A 16,565-nucleotide genomic window follows, 5' to 3' on the forward strand; every position below is an offset into this window, starting at 1 on the left:
CCAATAGTGCCTCATGTGAGTTATGGGGGCAGCCATCTTCTCCGCCATTTTGTCCTACCTCGTGGGAGACGCCATTTTACACACCACGCCCGACTGCCACCGGGCCCCCGGACCCGACGACCGCCTCGCCCGCAGACGACAACGACTCGCTTACCTACACGCTAGCCTCCGTCACTCTGGATCAAGCCCGCCCACACCACCTGTCCAAGTCGATGATGGACATCAAAGTAAACGGCCACGCCACGACCTGCCTGTTCGACAGCGGAAGCACGGAGAGCTTCATCCACCCAGACACGGTGAGCCACTACTCCCTCCCTGTCCTGCCAACGCGCAACCGAATCTCGATGGCATCGAGGTCCCACGCCACGGACATTAGCGGCTACTGTGCTGTGACCTTGTCGGTTAAGGGTACAGAGTATAAAAACTTTAAACTCCTCGTCCTCCCCCAGCTCTGCGCTGCCGTCCTACTAGGGCTGGACTTCCAATCCCACCTCCAAAGTGTAACCCTAGCATACGGTGGACCCCTCCCCCCACTCACAGTCGACAACCAGCGAAGGTTAAACCGCCCACCGCGTAACACCTGCAGCCTATCCACCCTCAAGGTGCCGCCACCTTCCCTGTTCGCTAACCTCACCCCCGACTGCAAACCCGTCGCTACCAAGAGCAGGCGGTACAGCGCTGGGGACAGAGCTTTCATTAGCTCTGAGGTGCAGCGTCTCCTGAAGGAGGGCATCATCGAGGGGAGCAACAGCCCCTGGCGTGCCCAGGTCGTGGTCGTTAAGACCGGCGATAAAAATCGCCTGGTCATCGACTACAGCCAGACCATAAACAGATACACCCAGCTGGACGCATACCCCCTTCCCCGCATATCTGACATGGTCAATCAGATTGCACAATACCGCGTATTCTCGACCATCGACCTTAAGTCGGCCTACCACCAACTCCCTATCCACCCCGAGGACCGCCAGTACACCGCCTTCGAGGCGAATGGGCGCCTATACCACTTCCTTAGGGTCCCCTTCGGTGTCACCAACGGGGTCTCGGTCTTCCAAAGGGAGATGGACCGGATGGTTGACCAGAACGGACTGCAGGCCACATTCCCCTACCTAGATAACGTCACCATCTGCGGCCGCGACCGGCAGGACCACGACGTGAATCTGGAGAAATTCCTCCGTACGGCCCAACGGCTGAACCTCACCTACAATAAGGAGAAATGCGTGTTTAACACAGCGCGCCTTGCCATCCTTGGCTGTGTAGTAGAGAACGGAGTCATCGGCCCCGACCCCGAAAGAATGCGCCCCCTCATGGAGCTACCCCTCCCCCACTGTCCAAAAGCACTTAGGAGAACCCTGGGGCTTTTCGCCTACTATGCCCAATGGGTACCCAATTATGCGGACAAAGCCAGACCCCTCCTGAAAACCACATCCTTCCCCCTCACGGAAGAGGCGTGCGCGGCCTCTCCCTCATTAAGGGAGACATAGCCAAGGCCACAATGCACGCAGTGGATGAGTCAATCCCCTTCCAAGTGGAGAGCGATGCATCCGACTTCGCCCTAGCCGCTACCCTTAACCAGGAGGGTAGGCCGGTAGCCTTCTTCTCAAGGACCCTACAGGGCCCCGAGACCCGACACTCGTCGGTCGAGAAGGAAGCCCAGGCAATTGTGGAGGCAGTACGGCGCTGGAGGCACTACTTGGCAGGCAAACGATTTACCCTCCTCACCGACCAACGCTCGGTTGCCTTCATGTTTAATAACAAGCTGAGGGGCAAGATCAAGAACGACAAAATCTTGAGGTGGAGAATCGAGCTTTCCACCTATGATTATGAGATCTTGTACCGGCCCGGTAAACTGAACGACCCCCCTGATGCTCTTTCACGCATTACATGCGCCAGCGCGCAAAGTGATAGACTTCAGACCCTCCACAATGACCTCTGCCACCCCGGAGTCACCAGACTCTACCATTTCATTAAGGCCCGCAACCTGCCATACTCCATCGAGGAGGTCAGGACCATGACCAGGAACTGCCAGATCTGTGCTGAGTGCAAACCGCACTTCTATAAGCCGGACAGAGCAAGCCTGATCAAGGCCACCCGCCCCTTCGAGCGTCTGAGCATCGACTTCAAGGGGCCCCTACCGTCATCCGACCGTAATGTGTACTTCCTCAACATCGTTGATGAGTACTCCCGTTTCCCCTTTGCCTTCCCCTGCCCAGACATGACCAGTAACACGGTCATTAAATGCCTGAACAAACTCTTCGCCTTGTTCGGGTTCCCGAACTATATACATAGTGACCGGGGCGCCTCCTTCATGAGCGAGGAACTCCGTCAGTTCCTATTGGAGAGGGGTATTGCAGCAAGCAGGACCACCAGCTACAACCCCCGAGGGAACGGCCAGGTGGAAAGAGAGAACGCGACGGTATGGAAGGCCACCCTCTTAGCCTTAAAGTCTAAGGGCCTCCCAACCTCCCGCTGGCAAGAGGTCCTCCCGATTGCGCTGCACTCCATCCGGTCACTACTTTGCACTGCCATTAACACCACCCCCCATGCCCGAATGTTTGTCTTCCCCAGGAAGTCGACTACGGGAACCACCCTACCAACCTGGCTGACCTCTCCGGGACCCGTCTTGCTGCGAAAGCACGTGAGGGCCCATAAAACGGACCCCCTGGTCGAGAAGGTGAACCTCCTGCACGCCAACCCCCAGTACGCCTATGTGGCTTACCCAGACGGACGGGAGGACACTGTCTCCTTACGAGACCTCGCACCCTCACCCCCCCCTCCCAACCCCCCGAGTCCAGCCGAGGTAGACGGCATGCCGGAACCCCACGAGCCTTTGCCGACTACGCAGACACCAGCTTTAACACCGGATAATGTAACACCGCCGCTGCGACGATCGGAGAGGCTAACGAAGCCTCCGGACAGACTGACATACCAGAGCTGGTAATACACTTCACCCCGCCGGACTCTAATCTAAACAAGGGGTGAATGTGGTAAACCACTGTTATAGTTATCACTGTATATTGTTCTCACTGTTCTCACTGTCACATCACTACACGAGGTCGCCTCTTGTCGCACTGTTATACCTGGGCTGACCACCTCCGACTCCGCCCATTACCTGCCCAGGTATAAAGGTAGCTGACTGGCTAGTATTCCTCCCTGTTGGATCGGATCACCCACGAGGGTGGGCTCTGTTATTTAGCCAATAAAAACCTTCAGTTACGTTCTTAACTCGTCGCCTTTTATTGGACTAATTGATAGGCATATCACCCTGTCCCTGCTTTCTCCCCATATCCCTTGATCCCTTTAGCCTTAAGAAATATATCCAACTCCTTCTTGAATATATTTAATGAATTGGCCTCAACTGTCTTCTGTGGTAGAGAATTCCACAGGTTCACCACTCTCTGGGTGAAGAAATTCCTCCTCATTTCTGTCCTAAATGGCTTACCCCTTATCCTTAGACTGTGACCCCTGGTTCTGGACTCCCCGACCATCGGGAACATCCTTCCTGCATCTAGTCTGTCTAGTCCTGTTAGAATTTTATAAGTTTCAATGAGATCCCCTCTCAATCTTCTAAACTCCAGCGAGTATACGCCCAATCGACCCAATCTCTCCTCATACGTCATTCCTGACATCCCAAGTATCAGTCTGGTGAATCTTCGCTGCACTCCCTCCATGGCAAGAACATCCTTCCTCAGATAAGGCGACCAAAACTGCACACAATACTCAAGGTGTGGTCTCACCAAGGCCCTGTACAACTGCAGCAAGACATCCTTGTTTGAAGGGTAGAGAGTTCGAGGATGGAGGTTGTTGCCGTAGGAATGAGAGTCGGTAGTGGTGCAGAAAGCTGATGGCTAAATTGACGCAAGTTGGAGGTCACCGTAGATCAAAGCGGCGGGGAAAAAGTAAAACCACAAACCAGCGACCATCGAAGCTGAAAACCGGTAGAACGAGTCTCCGGACAGCAAGTGAAGCAGCTGCTACCTGGAAACCAGCAGAGGTGAAACTCCAGTAGAACCAGTTCAGCAGAGACACAGCCGGAGAGTTTAAAGGTAAAAATCTTTCAGCAGCAGAGATAGAGACACAGCAGGTAAATCCGACACTGTAATCCAGTGCAGAAACGTTGTGTAATCCAGTGTAGTTCAAAGCAGAAACCTAGTCTGGATGTCCAGAGAAGTCCAGGAGATCGGAAACCAATTTGACAAAAGAATTCCGCAGCTTTTTAATTTGACAAAAGAATAGGGCGCCTTTAACATAGTAAAACGTCCCAAGGTGCTTCACAGGAGCCATGATCAGGCAAAATTTGACACCGAGCCACATAGGGAGATATCAGGACAGGAAGCTTGGTCAAAGAAGTGGGTTTTAAGGAGCGTCATAAAAGGAGGAAGGAGAGGCGGAGAGGTTTAGGGAGGGAATTCCAGAGCTTAGGGCTCAGGTAGCTGAAGGCACGGCCGCTAATGGCAGAGCGATTAAAATCGGGGATGCGCAAGAGGCCAGAATTGGAGGAGCGCAGAGATCTCGGAGGATTGTTGTTACAGAGAAAGGGAGGGGCGAGGGCCATGGAGGGATTGGAACACAAGGATGAGAACTTTAGAAGCACAAACACAAATGTCTCCGTTGTGGTGACGTACCAGGTCTCACTGACATCAGCAGATTTGGAGGGAGGAGAAAACTGACATATTAGGGACAGGAGGAGACCATTCCGCCCCTCGCACCTGCTCAATCAGATCCCGGCTAATCTGCTCCTCAACTCCATTTACTCGCCTTTGCTCCATATCCCTCGAGACCCCCTTACCAATGTTCCCTTTAGGCTGCGCATCTGGCTCATTGGCTCTCAAATAGGAAAAAACGCACATGCGCGGTATTTTGAACGGGCCGTGCAGCCCCTTAAAGGGACCGCGCACCCGCCTGGACCTGGGTGAGAGCAGCATCGAGCGCGGCAGAGCTTGAAACCGGCAACAAGGAGCGAGGCCCGACCACAGAGCCTGGACCTGGGAGAGAGCAGAATCGAGCGCGGCAGAGCTTAAAACCGGCAGCAAGGAGCGAGGCCCGACCACAGAGCCTGGACCTGGGAGAGAGCAGAATCGAGCGCGGCAGAGCTTAAAACCGGCAGCAGTGAACGAGGCCCGACCACAGAGCCTGGACCTGGGAGAGAGCAGAATCGAGCGCGGCAGAGCTTAAAACCGGCAGCAAGGAGCGAGGCCCGACCACAGAGCCTGGACCTGGGAGAGAGCAGAATCGAGCGCGGCAGAGCTTAAAACCGGCAGCAAGGAGCGAGGCCCGACCACAGAGCCTGGACCTGGGTGAGAGCAGAATCGAGCGCGGCAGAGCTTAAAACCGGCAGCAAGGAGCGAGGCCCGACCACAGAGCCTGGACCTGGGAGAGAGCAGAATCGAGCGCGGCAGAGCTTAAAACCGGCAGCAAGGAGCGAGGCCCGACCACAGAGCCTGGACCTGGGAGAGAGCAGCATTGAGCACGGCAGAGCTTAAAACCGGCAGCAAGGCCCGACCACAGAGCCTGGACCTGGGAGAGAGCAGCATCGAGCGCGGCGGCAGTTAAAACCGGCGGCAGTGAACGAGGCCCGACCAATTCAGCAGCAGGGGACAGAGGTAAAAAGTAATCAAAGTGTGACGTCAGCAGGAAGCAGGTAAGTGATTGGTTGGTGAGTATTTCTCTTTTTTTAAACTTTAACTCTGGTTTATAGTTTCTAAGGTCTCTCTGGTGTAGCGGGGACTGTTGGTAAACTATTTAACTGTAGTGTAATTAGTATGATTGATTGATTTAATTTAAACTCAATTAATTAAAGGGTAAGTCATGGCAGGACAGCCCGGCCCTGTGATCTGCTCCTCCTGTGATATGTGGGAACTCAGGGACACTTCCTGTGTCCCTTACAACTATGTGTGCAGGAAGTGCACCCAGCTGCAGCTATTGACAGACTGCATTGCGGCGCTGGAGCTGCGATTGGATGCATACTGGAGCGTTCATGATGCTCGGGACATCGTGAATAGCACGTTTAGGGAGTTGGACACACCACAGGTAGAGGTTGGACAGGAAGAAAGGGAACGGGTGACCAACAGGCAGAGTACTAGGTGCAGGCAGGTAGTGCAGGGGTCCCCTGTGGCCATCCCCCTCTCCAACAGATACACCACTTTGAGTACTGTTGCGGGGGATGGCTTATCAGAGGAAGGCAGCAGCAGTCAACCTCCTGGCACCAGGGGTGGCTCTGCTGCACAGAATGGGAGGAAAAAGAGTGGTAGAGCTATAGTAATAGGGGATTCAATTGTAAGGGGAATAGATAGGCATTTCTGCGGCCGCAAACGAGACTCCAGGATGGTGTGTCGCCTCCCTGGTGCAAGGGTCAAGGATGTCTCCGAGCAGCTGCAGAACATCTTGGAAGGGGAGGGTGAACAGCCAGTTGTCGTGGTGCATATAGGCACCAACGATATAGGTAAAAAGCGGGATGAGGTCCTAAAAGCGGAATATAGGGAGTTAGGAGGTAAATTAAAAAACTGGACCTCAAAGGTAGTAAGCTCAGGATTGCTACCAGTGCCATGTGCTAGTCAGAGTAGAAATAGAAGGCTACTTCAGATGAATACGTGGCTAGAGGAATGGTGCCAGGGGGAGGGATTCAAGTTCCTGGGACATTGGAACCGGTTCTGGGGGAGGTGGGACCAGTTCAAACCGGACGGTCTGCACCTGGGCAGGGCTGGAACCGATGTCCTAGGGGGAGTGTTTGCTAGTGCTGTGGGGGAGGGTTTAAACTAAAATGGAAGGGGGTTGGGAACCTGAGCAGGGAGACAGAGGAAAGGGAAACAAGGATAAAAGCAAAAGATAGGAAGGAGAAAAACAAAAGTGGCAGTCAGAGAAATCAACAGTTTAAATCAAACGTGGCCACAGTAAATAATAATTCTAATAGGTCTAAGAGCGTTAAAAAAACAAGCCTGAAGGCTTTGTGTCTTAATGCGAGGAGCATTTGTAATAAGGTGGATGAATTGGCTGCGTAAATAGAGGTAAACGAATATGATTTGGTTGGCATTACGGAAACGTGGCTCAAGGATGGCCAAGACTGGGAACTCAACATCCAGGGGTATTCGATATTCAGGAAAGATAGGCAAAAAGGAAAGGGAGGAGGGGTAGCATTACTGGTTAAAGAAGGGATTAACACAATTGTAATGAAGGATATTAGCTCTGATGATGTGGAATCTGTATGGGTAGAATTGAGAAATACTAAGGGGAAAAAAACATTAGTGGGAGTGGTATATAGACCTCCAAACAGTAAGGCAGAGGTTGGGGATGGCATTAAAAGGGAAATTAAAGAAGCGTGCAATAAGGGCACAGCAGTCATCATGGGTGACTTTAATCTACATATAGATTGGGCTAACCAAATTAGTAACAATACTGTGGAGGAGGAATTCCTGGAGTGTTTACGGGATGGTTTCCTGGACCAATATGTCAAGGAACCAACCAGAGATCAGGCCATCTTAGACTGGGTATTATGTAACGAGAAAGGATTAATTAGCAATCTTGTTGTACGAGGCCCCTTGGGTCGGAGCGATCATAATATGATCGAATTCTTCATTAAGATGGAGAATGAAGTAGTTGACTCAGAAACTAGGGTCCTCAATTTAAATAAAGGAAACTACGATGGTCTGAGGAGCGAGTTGTGTAGGATTGATTGGGGAATGGCACTCAAAGGGTTGACGGTGGATAGGCAATGGCAAACATTCAAAGACCGAATGGATGAACTACAGAAGTTGTTCATCCCAGTTTGGCATAAAAATAAAACAAAAAAGGTGACTCAACCGTGGCTAACAAGGGAAATTAGGGATAGCATAAGATCCAAGGAGAGGACATATAAATTGGCCAGAAAAAGCAATAATCCTGAGGATTGGGAGCAGTTTAGGATTCAACAAAGGAGGACAAAGGGATTAATTAAGAAAGGGAAAATAGAATATGAGAGTAAGCTTTCAGGGAACATAAAAACTGACTGTAAAAGCTTTTATAGATATGTGAAGAGAAAAAGATTGGTGAAGTCACGCGTAGGTCCCTTGCAGTCAGAATCGGGGGAATTTATAATGGGGAACAAAGAAATGGCAGACCAACTAAATACATATTTTGGTTCTGTCTTCACAAAGGAGGACACAAATAACCTCCCAGAAATACCGAGGAACATAGGGTCTGATGAAAGGGTGGAACTGAAAGAAATCAGTATTTGTAGGGAAATGGTGTTAGGAAAATTGATGGGACTGAAGGCCGATAAATCCCCAGGGCCTGATAATCTACATCCCAGGGTACTTAAGGAAGTGGCCCTAGAAATAGTAGATGCATTGCTGGTCATCTTCCAGAACTCAATAGACTCTGGAACAGTACCCATGGATTGGAGGGTAGCTAATGTTACCCCACTATTCAAAAAAGGTGGCAGAGAAAAAGCAGGGAATTATAGACCAGTAAGCCTGACATTGGTAGTGGGGAAAATGCTAGAGTCCATTATAAAAGATGTAATAGCAGAGCACTTGGAAAGCAGTGACAGGATCGGACAAAGTCAACATGGATTTACAAAAGGTAAATCATGCTTGACTAATCTACTGGAATTTTATGAGGATGTAACTGGTAAAATAGATAAGGGAGAACCAGTGGATGTGGTGTATTTGGACTTTAAGAAGGCTTTCGATAAGGTCCCGCATAAGAGATTAGCGTGCAAAATTAAGGCACATGGGATTGGGGGCAAGGTATTGACTTGGATAGAGAACTGGTTGGCGGACAGAAAGCAAAGAGTTGGAATAAATGGGTCGTTTTCCGAGTGGCAGGCAGTGACTAGTGGGGTACCGCAAGGATCGGTCCTAGGACTCCAGCTGTTCACAATATATATTAATGATCTGGACGAGGGAATTGGATGTAATATCTCCAAATTTGCAGACGACACAAAGCTGGGTGGGAGGGTATGCTGTGAGGAGGATGTCATGAAACTCCAGTACGATTTGGACAGGTTAGGTGATTGGGCAGAAACATGGCAAATGCACTATAATGTGGATAAATGTGAGGTTATCCACTTTGGTGGCAAAAACAGGAAGGCAGATTATTATTTGAATGGCAATAGATTGGGAGAAGGGGAAGTGCAAAGAGACCTGGGTGTTCTTGTGCACCAGTCGCTGAAGGTAAGCATGCAGATGCAGCAGGTGGTTAAGAAGGCAAATGGTATGTTGGCCTTCGTAGCAAGAAGGTTCGAGTACAAGAACAAGGATGTCTTGCTACAGTTGTACAGGGCCTTGGTGAGACCACATCTTGAGTATTGTGTGCAGTTTTGGTCACCTTATCTGAGGAAGGACGTTCTTGCCATGGAAGGAGTGCAGCAAAGATTCACCAGGCTGATACCTGGGATGGCAGGAATGACGTATGAGGAGAGATTGTGTCGATTGGGCTTATACTCACTGGAGTTTAGAAGATTGAGAGGGGATCTCATCGAAACCTATAAAATTCTGTCAGGCCTGGACAGACTAGATGCTGGAAGGATGTTTCTGATGGCCGGGAGTCCAGAACCAGGGGTCATAGTCTAAGGATAAGGGGTAAGCCATTTAGGACTGAAATGAGGAGGAATTTCTTCACCGAGAGTGGTGAACCTGTGGAATTCTCTGCCACAGAGGGCGGTGGAGGCCAGTTCATTAAATATATTCAAGAAAGAGTTGGATATATTTCTTAAGGCTAAAGGGATATGGGGAGAAGGCAGGGACAGGGTACTGAATTTGGATGATCAGCCATGATCTCATTGAATGGCGGAGCAGGCTCGAAGGGCCGAATGGCCGACTCCTGCTCCTATCTTCTATGTTTCTATGAAAGAGAACATTGCCCCTTACCAAACAAAACTCTAGCAATCTCAGTCTTGAAAGATCCAATTGTCCCTCCAGCCTCTACAGCTTTCTGGGGGAGAGAGTTCCAGATTTCCACCACCCTTTGTGTGAAGAAGTGCTTCCTGGCATCACCCCTGAACGGCCTGGCTCTAATTTTAAGGTTCTGCCCCCTTGTTCTGGACTCCCCCCACCAGAGGAAATAGTTTCTCTCTCTCTACCCTCTCAAATCTTTAAACAGCTCGATCGGATCACCCCTCAATCTTCTAAACTCAATGGGATGCAAGGCATTGCTGGAGAGATAGAGGGGCTGTCCTGGAGGGGTCAAGGACCGAATCTATTTGGTTAGAGTTAAGAAACACTAGAGGTGCCATTACACTACTAGGTGGATTCTATAGGCCACCAACTAGTGGAAAGGATATAGAGGAGCAAATTTGTAGGGAAATTACAGAGAGATGCAAGAACTATGGATTAGTAATAATGGGGGACTTCAATTATCCTAATATAGGCTGGGATAGTAATAGTGTAAAGGGCAGAGAAGGGGAAGATTAACTCAAGTGTGTTCAGGAGAAATCTCTTGATCCGTACGTTTCCAGCCCAACGAGGGAGGAGGCATTGCTGGATCTGGTTCTGGGGAATGAGGTGGGTCAAGTGGAGCAAGTATCAGTAGGGGAACATTTAGGGAACAGTGATCATAGTATCATAAGGTTTAGATTAGCTATGGCAAAGGACAGGGAGCAATCTCGAGTAAAAGTACTTAATTGGACGAAGGCAAATTTCAATGGGTTGGGAACGGATCTGGCCCGGGTAAACTGGAATCGAAGATTGGCAGGCAAAACTGTAATGGAACAATGGGCTGCCTTTAAAGAGGAAATAGTTCAGGTACACGAGGGGTTAAGGTAGAGCAACCAAAGCCAGAGCTCCCTAGATGACGAGATAGAGTAAAATGAAGCAGAAAAAGAGCCCGTATGACAGATATCAGGTTGAGAATACAAGTGAGAATCAGGCTGAATATAGAAAGTTCAGAGGAGAAGTGAAAAATAAAATAAGAGGGGCAAAGAGAGAGTATGAGAATAGAATGGCAGATAACATAAAATGGAATCCAAAAGTCTTCTATAAGCATTTAAATAATAAACAGGCAGTAAGAGGAGGGGGCATTGGGCCGATTAGGGACCAAAAAGGAGACCTACGCATGGAGGCAGAGGGCATGGCTGAGGTACTAAATGAGTACTTTGCATCTGTCTTCACCAAGGAAGAAGATGCTGCCAAAGTCATAGTGAAAGAGGAGATAGTGGAGATACTGGATGAGATAAAAATTGATAAAGAGGAGCTCCTAGAAAGAGTGGCTGAACTTAAACTAGATAAGTCACCAGGACCGGATGGGATGCATCCTAGGATGCTGAGGGAAGTTAAGGAGGAAATCACGGAGGTACTGGCCATAATATTCCAATCCTCCTTAGATACGGGGGTGGTGCCAGAGGACTGGAGAATTGCAAATGTTACACCCTTGTTCAAAAAAGGGTGTAAGGATAAACCCAGTAACTACAGGCCAGTCAGTTTAACCTCGGTAGTGGGGAAGCTTTTAGAAACAATAATCAGGGACAAAGTTAACAGTCACTTGGACAAGTGTGGATTAATTAAGGAAAGCCAGCACGGATTTGTTAAAGGCAAATCGTGTTTAACCAACTTGATCGAGTTTTTTGATAAGGTAACAGAGAGGGCTGATGAGGGCAATGCGGTTGATGTGGTGAACATGGATTTCCAAAAGACGTTCGACAAAGTGCCACATAATAGGCTTTCCAGCAAAGTTGAAGCCCATGGAATAAAAGGGACAGTGGCAGCATGGATACGGAATTGGCTAAGTGACAGGAAACAGAGAGTAGTGGTGAACGGTTGTTTTTCGGACTGGATGAACGTATACAGTGGTGTTCCCCAGGGGTCGGTTCTAGGACCACTGCTTTTCTTGATATATATTAATGACTTCGACTTGGGTGTACAGGGCACAATTTCAAAATGTGCAGATGACACAAAACTTGGAAGTATAGTGAACAGTGAGGAGGAGAGTGATAGACTTCAACAGGACATAGACAGGCTGGTGAAATGGGCGGACACGTGGCAGATGAAATTTAACGCAGAAAAGTGCGAAGTGATACATTTCGGTAGGAAGAACGAGGAGAGGCAATATAAACTAAAGGGTACAATCCTAAAGGGGGTGCAGGAACAGAGAGACCTGGGGGTATATGTGCACAAATCATTGAAGGTGGCAGGGCAGGTTGAGAAAGCGGTTAAAAAAGCATACGGGATCCTGGGCTTCATAAATAGAGGTATAGAGTACAAAAGCAAGGAGGTTATGATGAACCTTTATAAAACACTGGTTCGGCCTCAACTGGAGTATTGTGTCCAATTCTGGGCACCGCACCTTAGGAAGGATGTGAAGGCCTTAGAGAGGGTGCAGAAAAGATTTACGAGAATGATTCCAGGGATGAGGGACTTCAGTTACGTGGCTGGATTGGAGAAGCTGGGATTGTTCTCCTTGGAGCAGAGAAGGTTGAGAGGAGATCTGATAGAGGTGTTCAAAATCATGAGGGGTCTGGACAGAGTAGAGAGAGAAACTGTTCCCATTGGCGGAAGGGTCGAGAACCAGAGGACACAGATTTAAGGTGATTGGCAGAAGAACCAAAGGTGACATGAGGAAAAAAAATTTTACGCAGCGAGTGGTTAGGATCTGGAATGCGCTGCCTGAAAGGGTGGTGGAGGCAGGCTCAATCGTGGCTTTCAAAAGGGAGTTGGATAAATACCTGAAGGAAAAAAATTTGCAGGGCTACGGGGAAAGGGCGGGGAGTGGGACTAGCTGAAGGGCTCTTGCAGAGAGCCGGCACGGGCTCGACGGGCCGAATGGCCTCCTTCTGTGCTGTAACCATTCTATGACTCTAATGAGCAGGAGGGAAAGAGCAGGTTGAATGGAGTTAGGGGATTGTGGACTGAAGGAACAGTTGGGAAGAAAAGCCTCTCCAAAGCCGGATGGGAAGAGGCAAGGACAGCGAGGACAGGAAATGAGGAGCAGACCCATGTTGAGCCGTGGCTCAGTGGGCAGCACTCTCGCCTCTGAGTCAGAAGGTCGTGGGTTCAGGTCCCACTCCAGAGACTTGAGCACATAATCCAGGTTGACACATCAGTGCAGTACTGAGGGAGCGCTGCACTGTCGGAGGGGCAGTGCTGAGGGAGCGCTGCACTGTCGGAGGGGCAGTACTGAGGGAGCGCTGCACTGTCGGAGGGGCAGTACTGAGGGAGTGCTGCACTGTCGGAGGGGCAGTACTGAGGGAGTGCTGCACTGTCGGAGGGGCCGTACTGAGGGAGTGCTGCACTGTCGGAGGGGCAGTACTGAGGGAGCGCTGCACTGTCGGAGGGGCCGTACTGAGGGAGCGCCGCACTGTCGGAGGGGCAGTACTGAGGGAGCGCCGCACTGTCGGAGGGGCAGTACTGAGGGAGCGCCGCACTGTCGGAGGGGCAGTACTGAGGGAGCGCCGCACTGTCGGAGGGGCAGTACTGAAGGAGCGCTGCACTGTCGGAGGGGCAGTACTGAGGGAGCGCTGCACTGTCGGGGGGCAGTACTGAGGGAGCGCTGCACTGTCGGAGGGGCAGTACTGAGGGAGCGCTGCACTGTCGGAGGGGCAGTACTGAGGGAGCACTGCACTGTCGGAGGGGCAGTACTGAGGGAGCGCTGCACTGTCGGAGGGGCCGTCCTTCAGATGAGATGGTAAACTGAGGCCCCGTCTGCTCTCTCAGGTGGATGTAAATGATCCCATGGCCACTATTCTAAGAAGAGCAGGGGAGTTCTCCCCGGTGTCCTGGATCAATATTTATCCCTCAATCAACATAACTAAAACAGATTATCTGGTCATTATCACATTGCTGTTTGTGGGAGCTTGCTGTGCGCAAATTGGCTGCCGCATTTCCTACATTACAACAGTGACTACACTTCAAAAAGTACTTCATTGGCTGTGAAGCGCTTTGGGATGTCCCGAGGTCATTAAAGGCATTGTGGAAATAGGAGTTAGAACTTTATCATTTGACGTTGAATTTTGATGGGATTTGCTGTGCGAGAGGCTCCTGTAAAACGCTTACCTGCAATCCCACAGTCTGATCTTCTTGTCAAAGTGACCGCTGATGATGAAATAATCGGAACAAACGATGTCACTGCAGCGAGAGGGAACGTGGATCGACTTCACGCCTGTCACAGAAGAATTGAAACATGACAGGGGCGAGAAGTAGATTCATTAGACAAACCTCCGCCTGCGCCGAATTAAGACATTACCTCAAAGAGACTCCGGCCCAGAAGGGTTTAATCTCCCCCGAGTTATTGACAGCCCTGTGAGTGAAACCTTCCGAAACGATCGCACAGAGACGTAAATCACTTTCACGGGCAGGGTTGGAACTCATTATCCCTGCTACACGGAGAGTGATGGATGCCTGGGCTATGAGCGAGCTGCAAGCTGGAATCTTACCAAAAGGTTCGCATGACTTATGTATAAAATAATGGATGCGCTCAAAGCTAGAATCGAATCGTGACTGGCAAAGGTGTTGGATTATTTATATATATCTGTAAAAATGATGGATACCTGGGAGTGAGCAAGGAACATAGGAACAGGAGGTGACCATTGACCCCCAGCTTCAATTGCCGTTTGAGGAAGAGAGTTTCAAACTTCTCCCACCCTTTGTGTGTAGAAGTGTTTCCTAATTTCACTCCTGAAAGGTCTGGCTTTGACTTTTAGACGATGTCCCCTAGTCCTAGACTCCCCAACCAGCGGAAATAGTTTCTCTCTCTCTACCCTATCTGTTCCCCTTAATATCCTGAAAACTTCGATCAGATCGCCCCTTAACCTTCTAAATTCCAGGGAATACAACCCTAGTTTGTGTAATCGCTCCTCGTAACTTAACCCTTGAAGTCCGGGTATCATTCTGGTAAACCTACGCTGCACTCCCTCCAAGGCCAATATATCCCTGGCTGGTGTGGGGCTACATGCCGTTACACGGGGTGCTCTGTCCTACGGTGAAAGTGGTCGAACTCTGACTACGTCACCATTTTCCTTTCTGGGGCGAGTTAATTCACCAAAGAGTCATTGCGCCCTCCGACTACAGGACTGAGAGACACCAGTAAAACCACAGCTTTGGACAGAAGAGAGAGATTGGGTGAGGAAGGAGGAGAGAAAAAGGGAACGAGAGAAGAAACAAGAAAAGGTGAAGAGGGGAGGAGAGGCGGAGAGGGAAGAGGGGAGGAGAGGCGGAGAGGGAAGAGGGGAGGAGAGGCGGAGAGGGAAGAGGGGAGGAGAGGCGGAGAGGGAAGAGGGGAGGCGAGACGGAGCGGCGAGGGGAGGAGAGAATGAAGAGGGGAGGAGACGAGGCGAGGACATAAGGTGAAATGAGTGAAGAGCTCAGACAAGACATAAGGTAGACATGAGACGAGACACACAAGGAGAGAGGAGAGACAGGGCAGGACAGGACCCGAGAGAAGGTGAGAAGCGAGAGGCCAGTTTACCATACGGGAGAAGAGTCAGGTACACCCTCTCCCGCTAACTTTATAAAACCAGGAATATCAAAGAGAACTTACTCACAGGCAGCTTTGTTCAGGTCCCAGATTCGGAGCGTCCTGTCATGGCTTCCTGTCACAGCTTCTCGGAAATAAAATTTGAACTTTGCCGCCGTGACCTTTGCACTGTGACCTGACAGAGTGTGCTGGATACAAGATGCGAGGCAGAACAAAAAAAAACAAATTGTAAAAAAATAAAATCCAAAATGGAATCAAAGCCCAAATGTGTGGAACGAATGAACTTTGTTCATCTCTGCTCTGCAATGACAGGACTTGTGATTGGTGGGTGTTACTGCAGTGTGAAGTCTATTAATCACTCCAAGATCTCGCTCAGCCTCTCCACGAGACAGCTCAACGCCATTCATAAGGTGTCAACCTTGCCTCAGTTAGCAGTCTTGCCTTTGAGTAAGGAGGTCATGTGCTCGCCGACCTATTGGCTCCCGGTCCGGCAACGCCTCAATTTTAAAATTCAAATCCCTCCATGGCCTCACCCCCTCTCCCTATCTCTGTAACCTCCTCCAGCCCCTACAACACCCCGAGATCTCGGCGCTCCTCCAATTCTGGCCTCTTGAGCATCCCCCGATTTCCATCGCTCCACCATTGGCGGCCGTGCCTTCAACCCCCAGGGCCCTAAGCTCTGGAATTCCCTCCCTAAACCTCTCCGCCTCTCTCTCCTCCTGTAAGACGCTCCTTAAAACCGACCTCTTTGACCAAGCTTTTGGTCACCTGTCCGATTATCTCATGTGGCTCGGTGTCAAATTTTTCTGATAATTGCTCCTGTGAAGCGCCTTGGGATGTTTTACTACATTAAAGGCGCTGCATAAATACAAGTTCTTTTTTTCCTATGTTCCTTGTCTGTACGTTAGGCAACCTGGCAATGCACCAAGAATTCAGACACAACAAGGGGAATCTGGTCTGATGTACCTTTAGCTCGCAGTCCTTCAGACTCCATAGACGTGCAGTGTTATCGTATGATCCTGCTAAGATCTGCAGACCCTACAGGAAAGATGATAGAGAAAAAGAAACAATATTGATCTCGGAATTTATTACAAAACCTATCTCCTGTGCTGTCACTAAATACTGTGGTAACAAGAGAAGGTCAGAGGCTGGGTATTCTGCAGCGAGTGTCTCACCTCCTGACTCCC

At 50.0% G+C, this 16,565-nt stretch overlaps 1 protein-coding gene across 1 annotated transcript in view; it reads right to left on the reverse strand.

The window, feature by feature from the left end:
- LOC147112154 (autophagy-related protein 16-like) overlaps positions 1–16,565 on the reverse strand; it is a 112,894-nt gene that overhangs the window by 20,254 nt on the left and 76,075 nt on the right. Inside the window, exons 12-14 of the mRNA XM_085999751.1 lie at positions 16,345–16,416; positions 15,446–15,566; positions 13,959–14,064 (exon numbers count right to left, since the gene is read on the reverse strand). Coding sequence (XP_085855877.1) covers positions 13,959–14,064; positions 15,446–15,566; positions 16,345–16,416 — 299 coding nt within the window. The remainder of the gene's footprint in view (positions 1–13,958; positions 14,065–15,445; positions 15,567–16,344; positions 16,417–16,565) is intronic.

The sequence above is a fragment of the Somniosus microcephalus genome, chromosome 10 (assembly GCF_052327205.1).
Source record: "Somniosus microcephalus isolate GS21.2 chromosome 10, FLI_Smic_1.0, whole genome shotgun sequence".
In the NCBI taxonomy this organism is placed as follows: domain Eukaryota; kingdom Metazoa; phylum Chordata; class Chondrichthyes; order Squaliformes; family Somniosidae; genus Somniosus; species Somniosus microcephalus.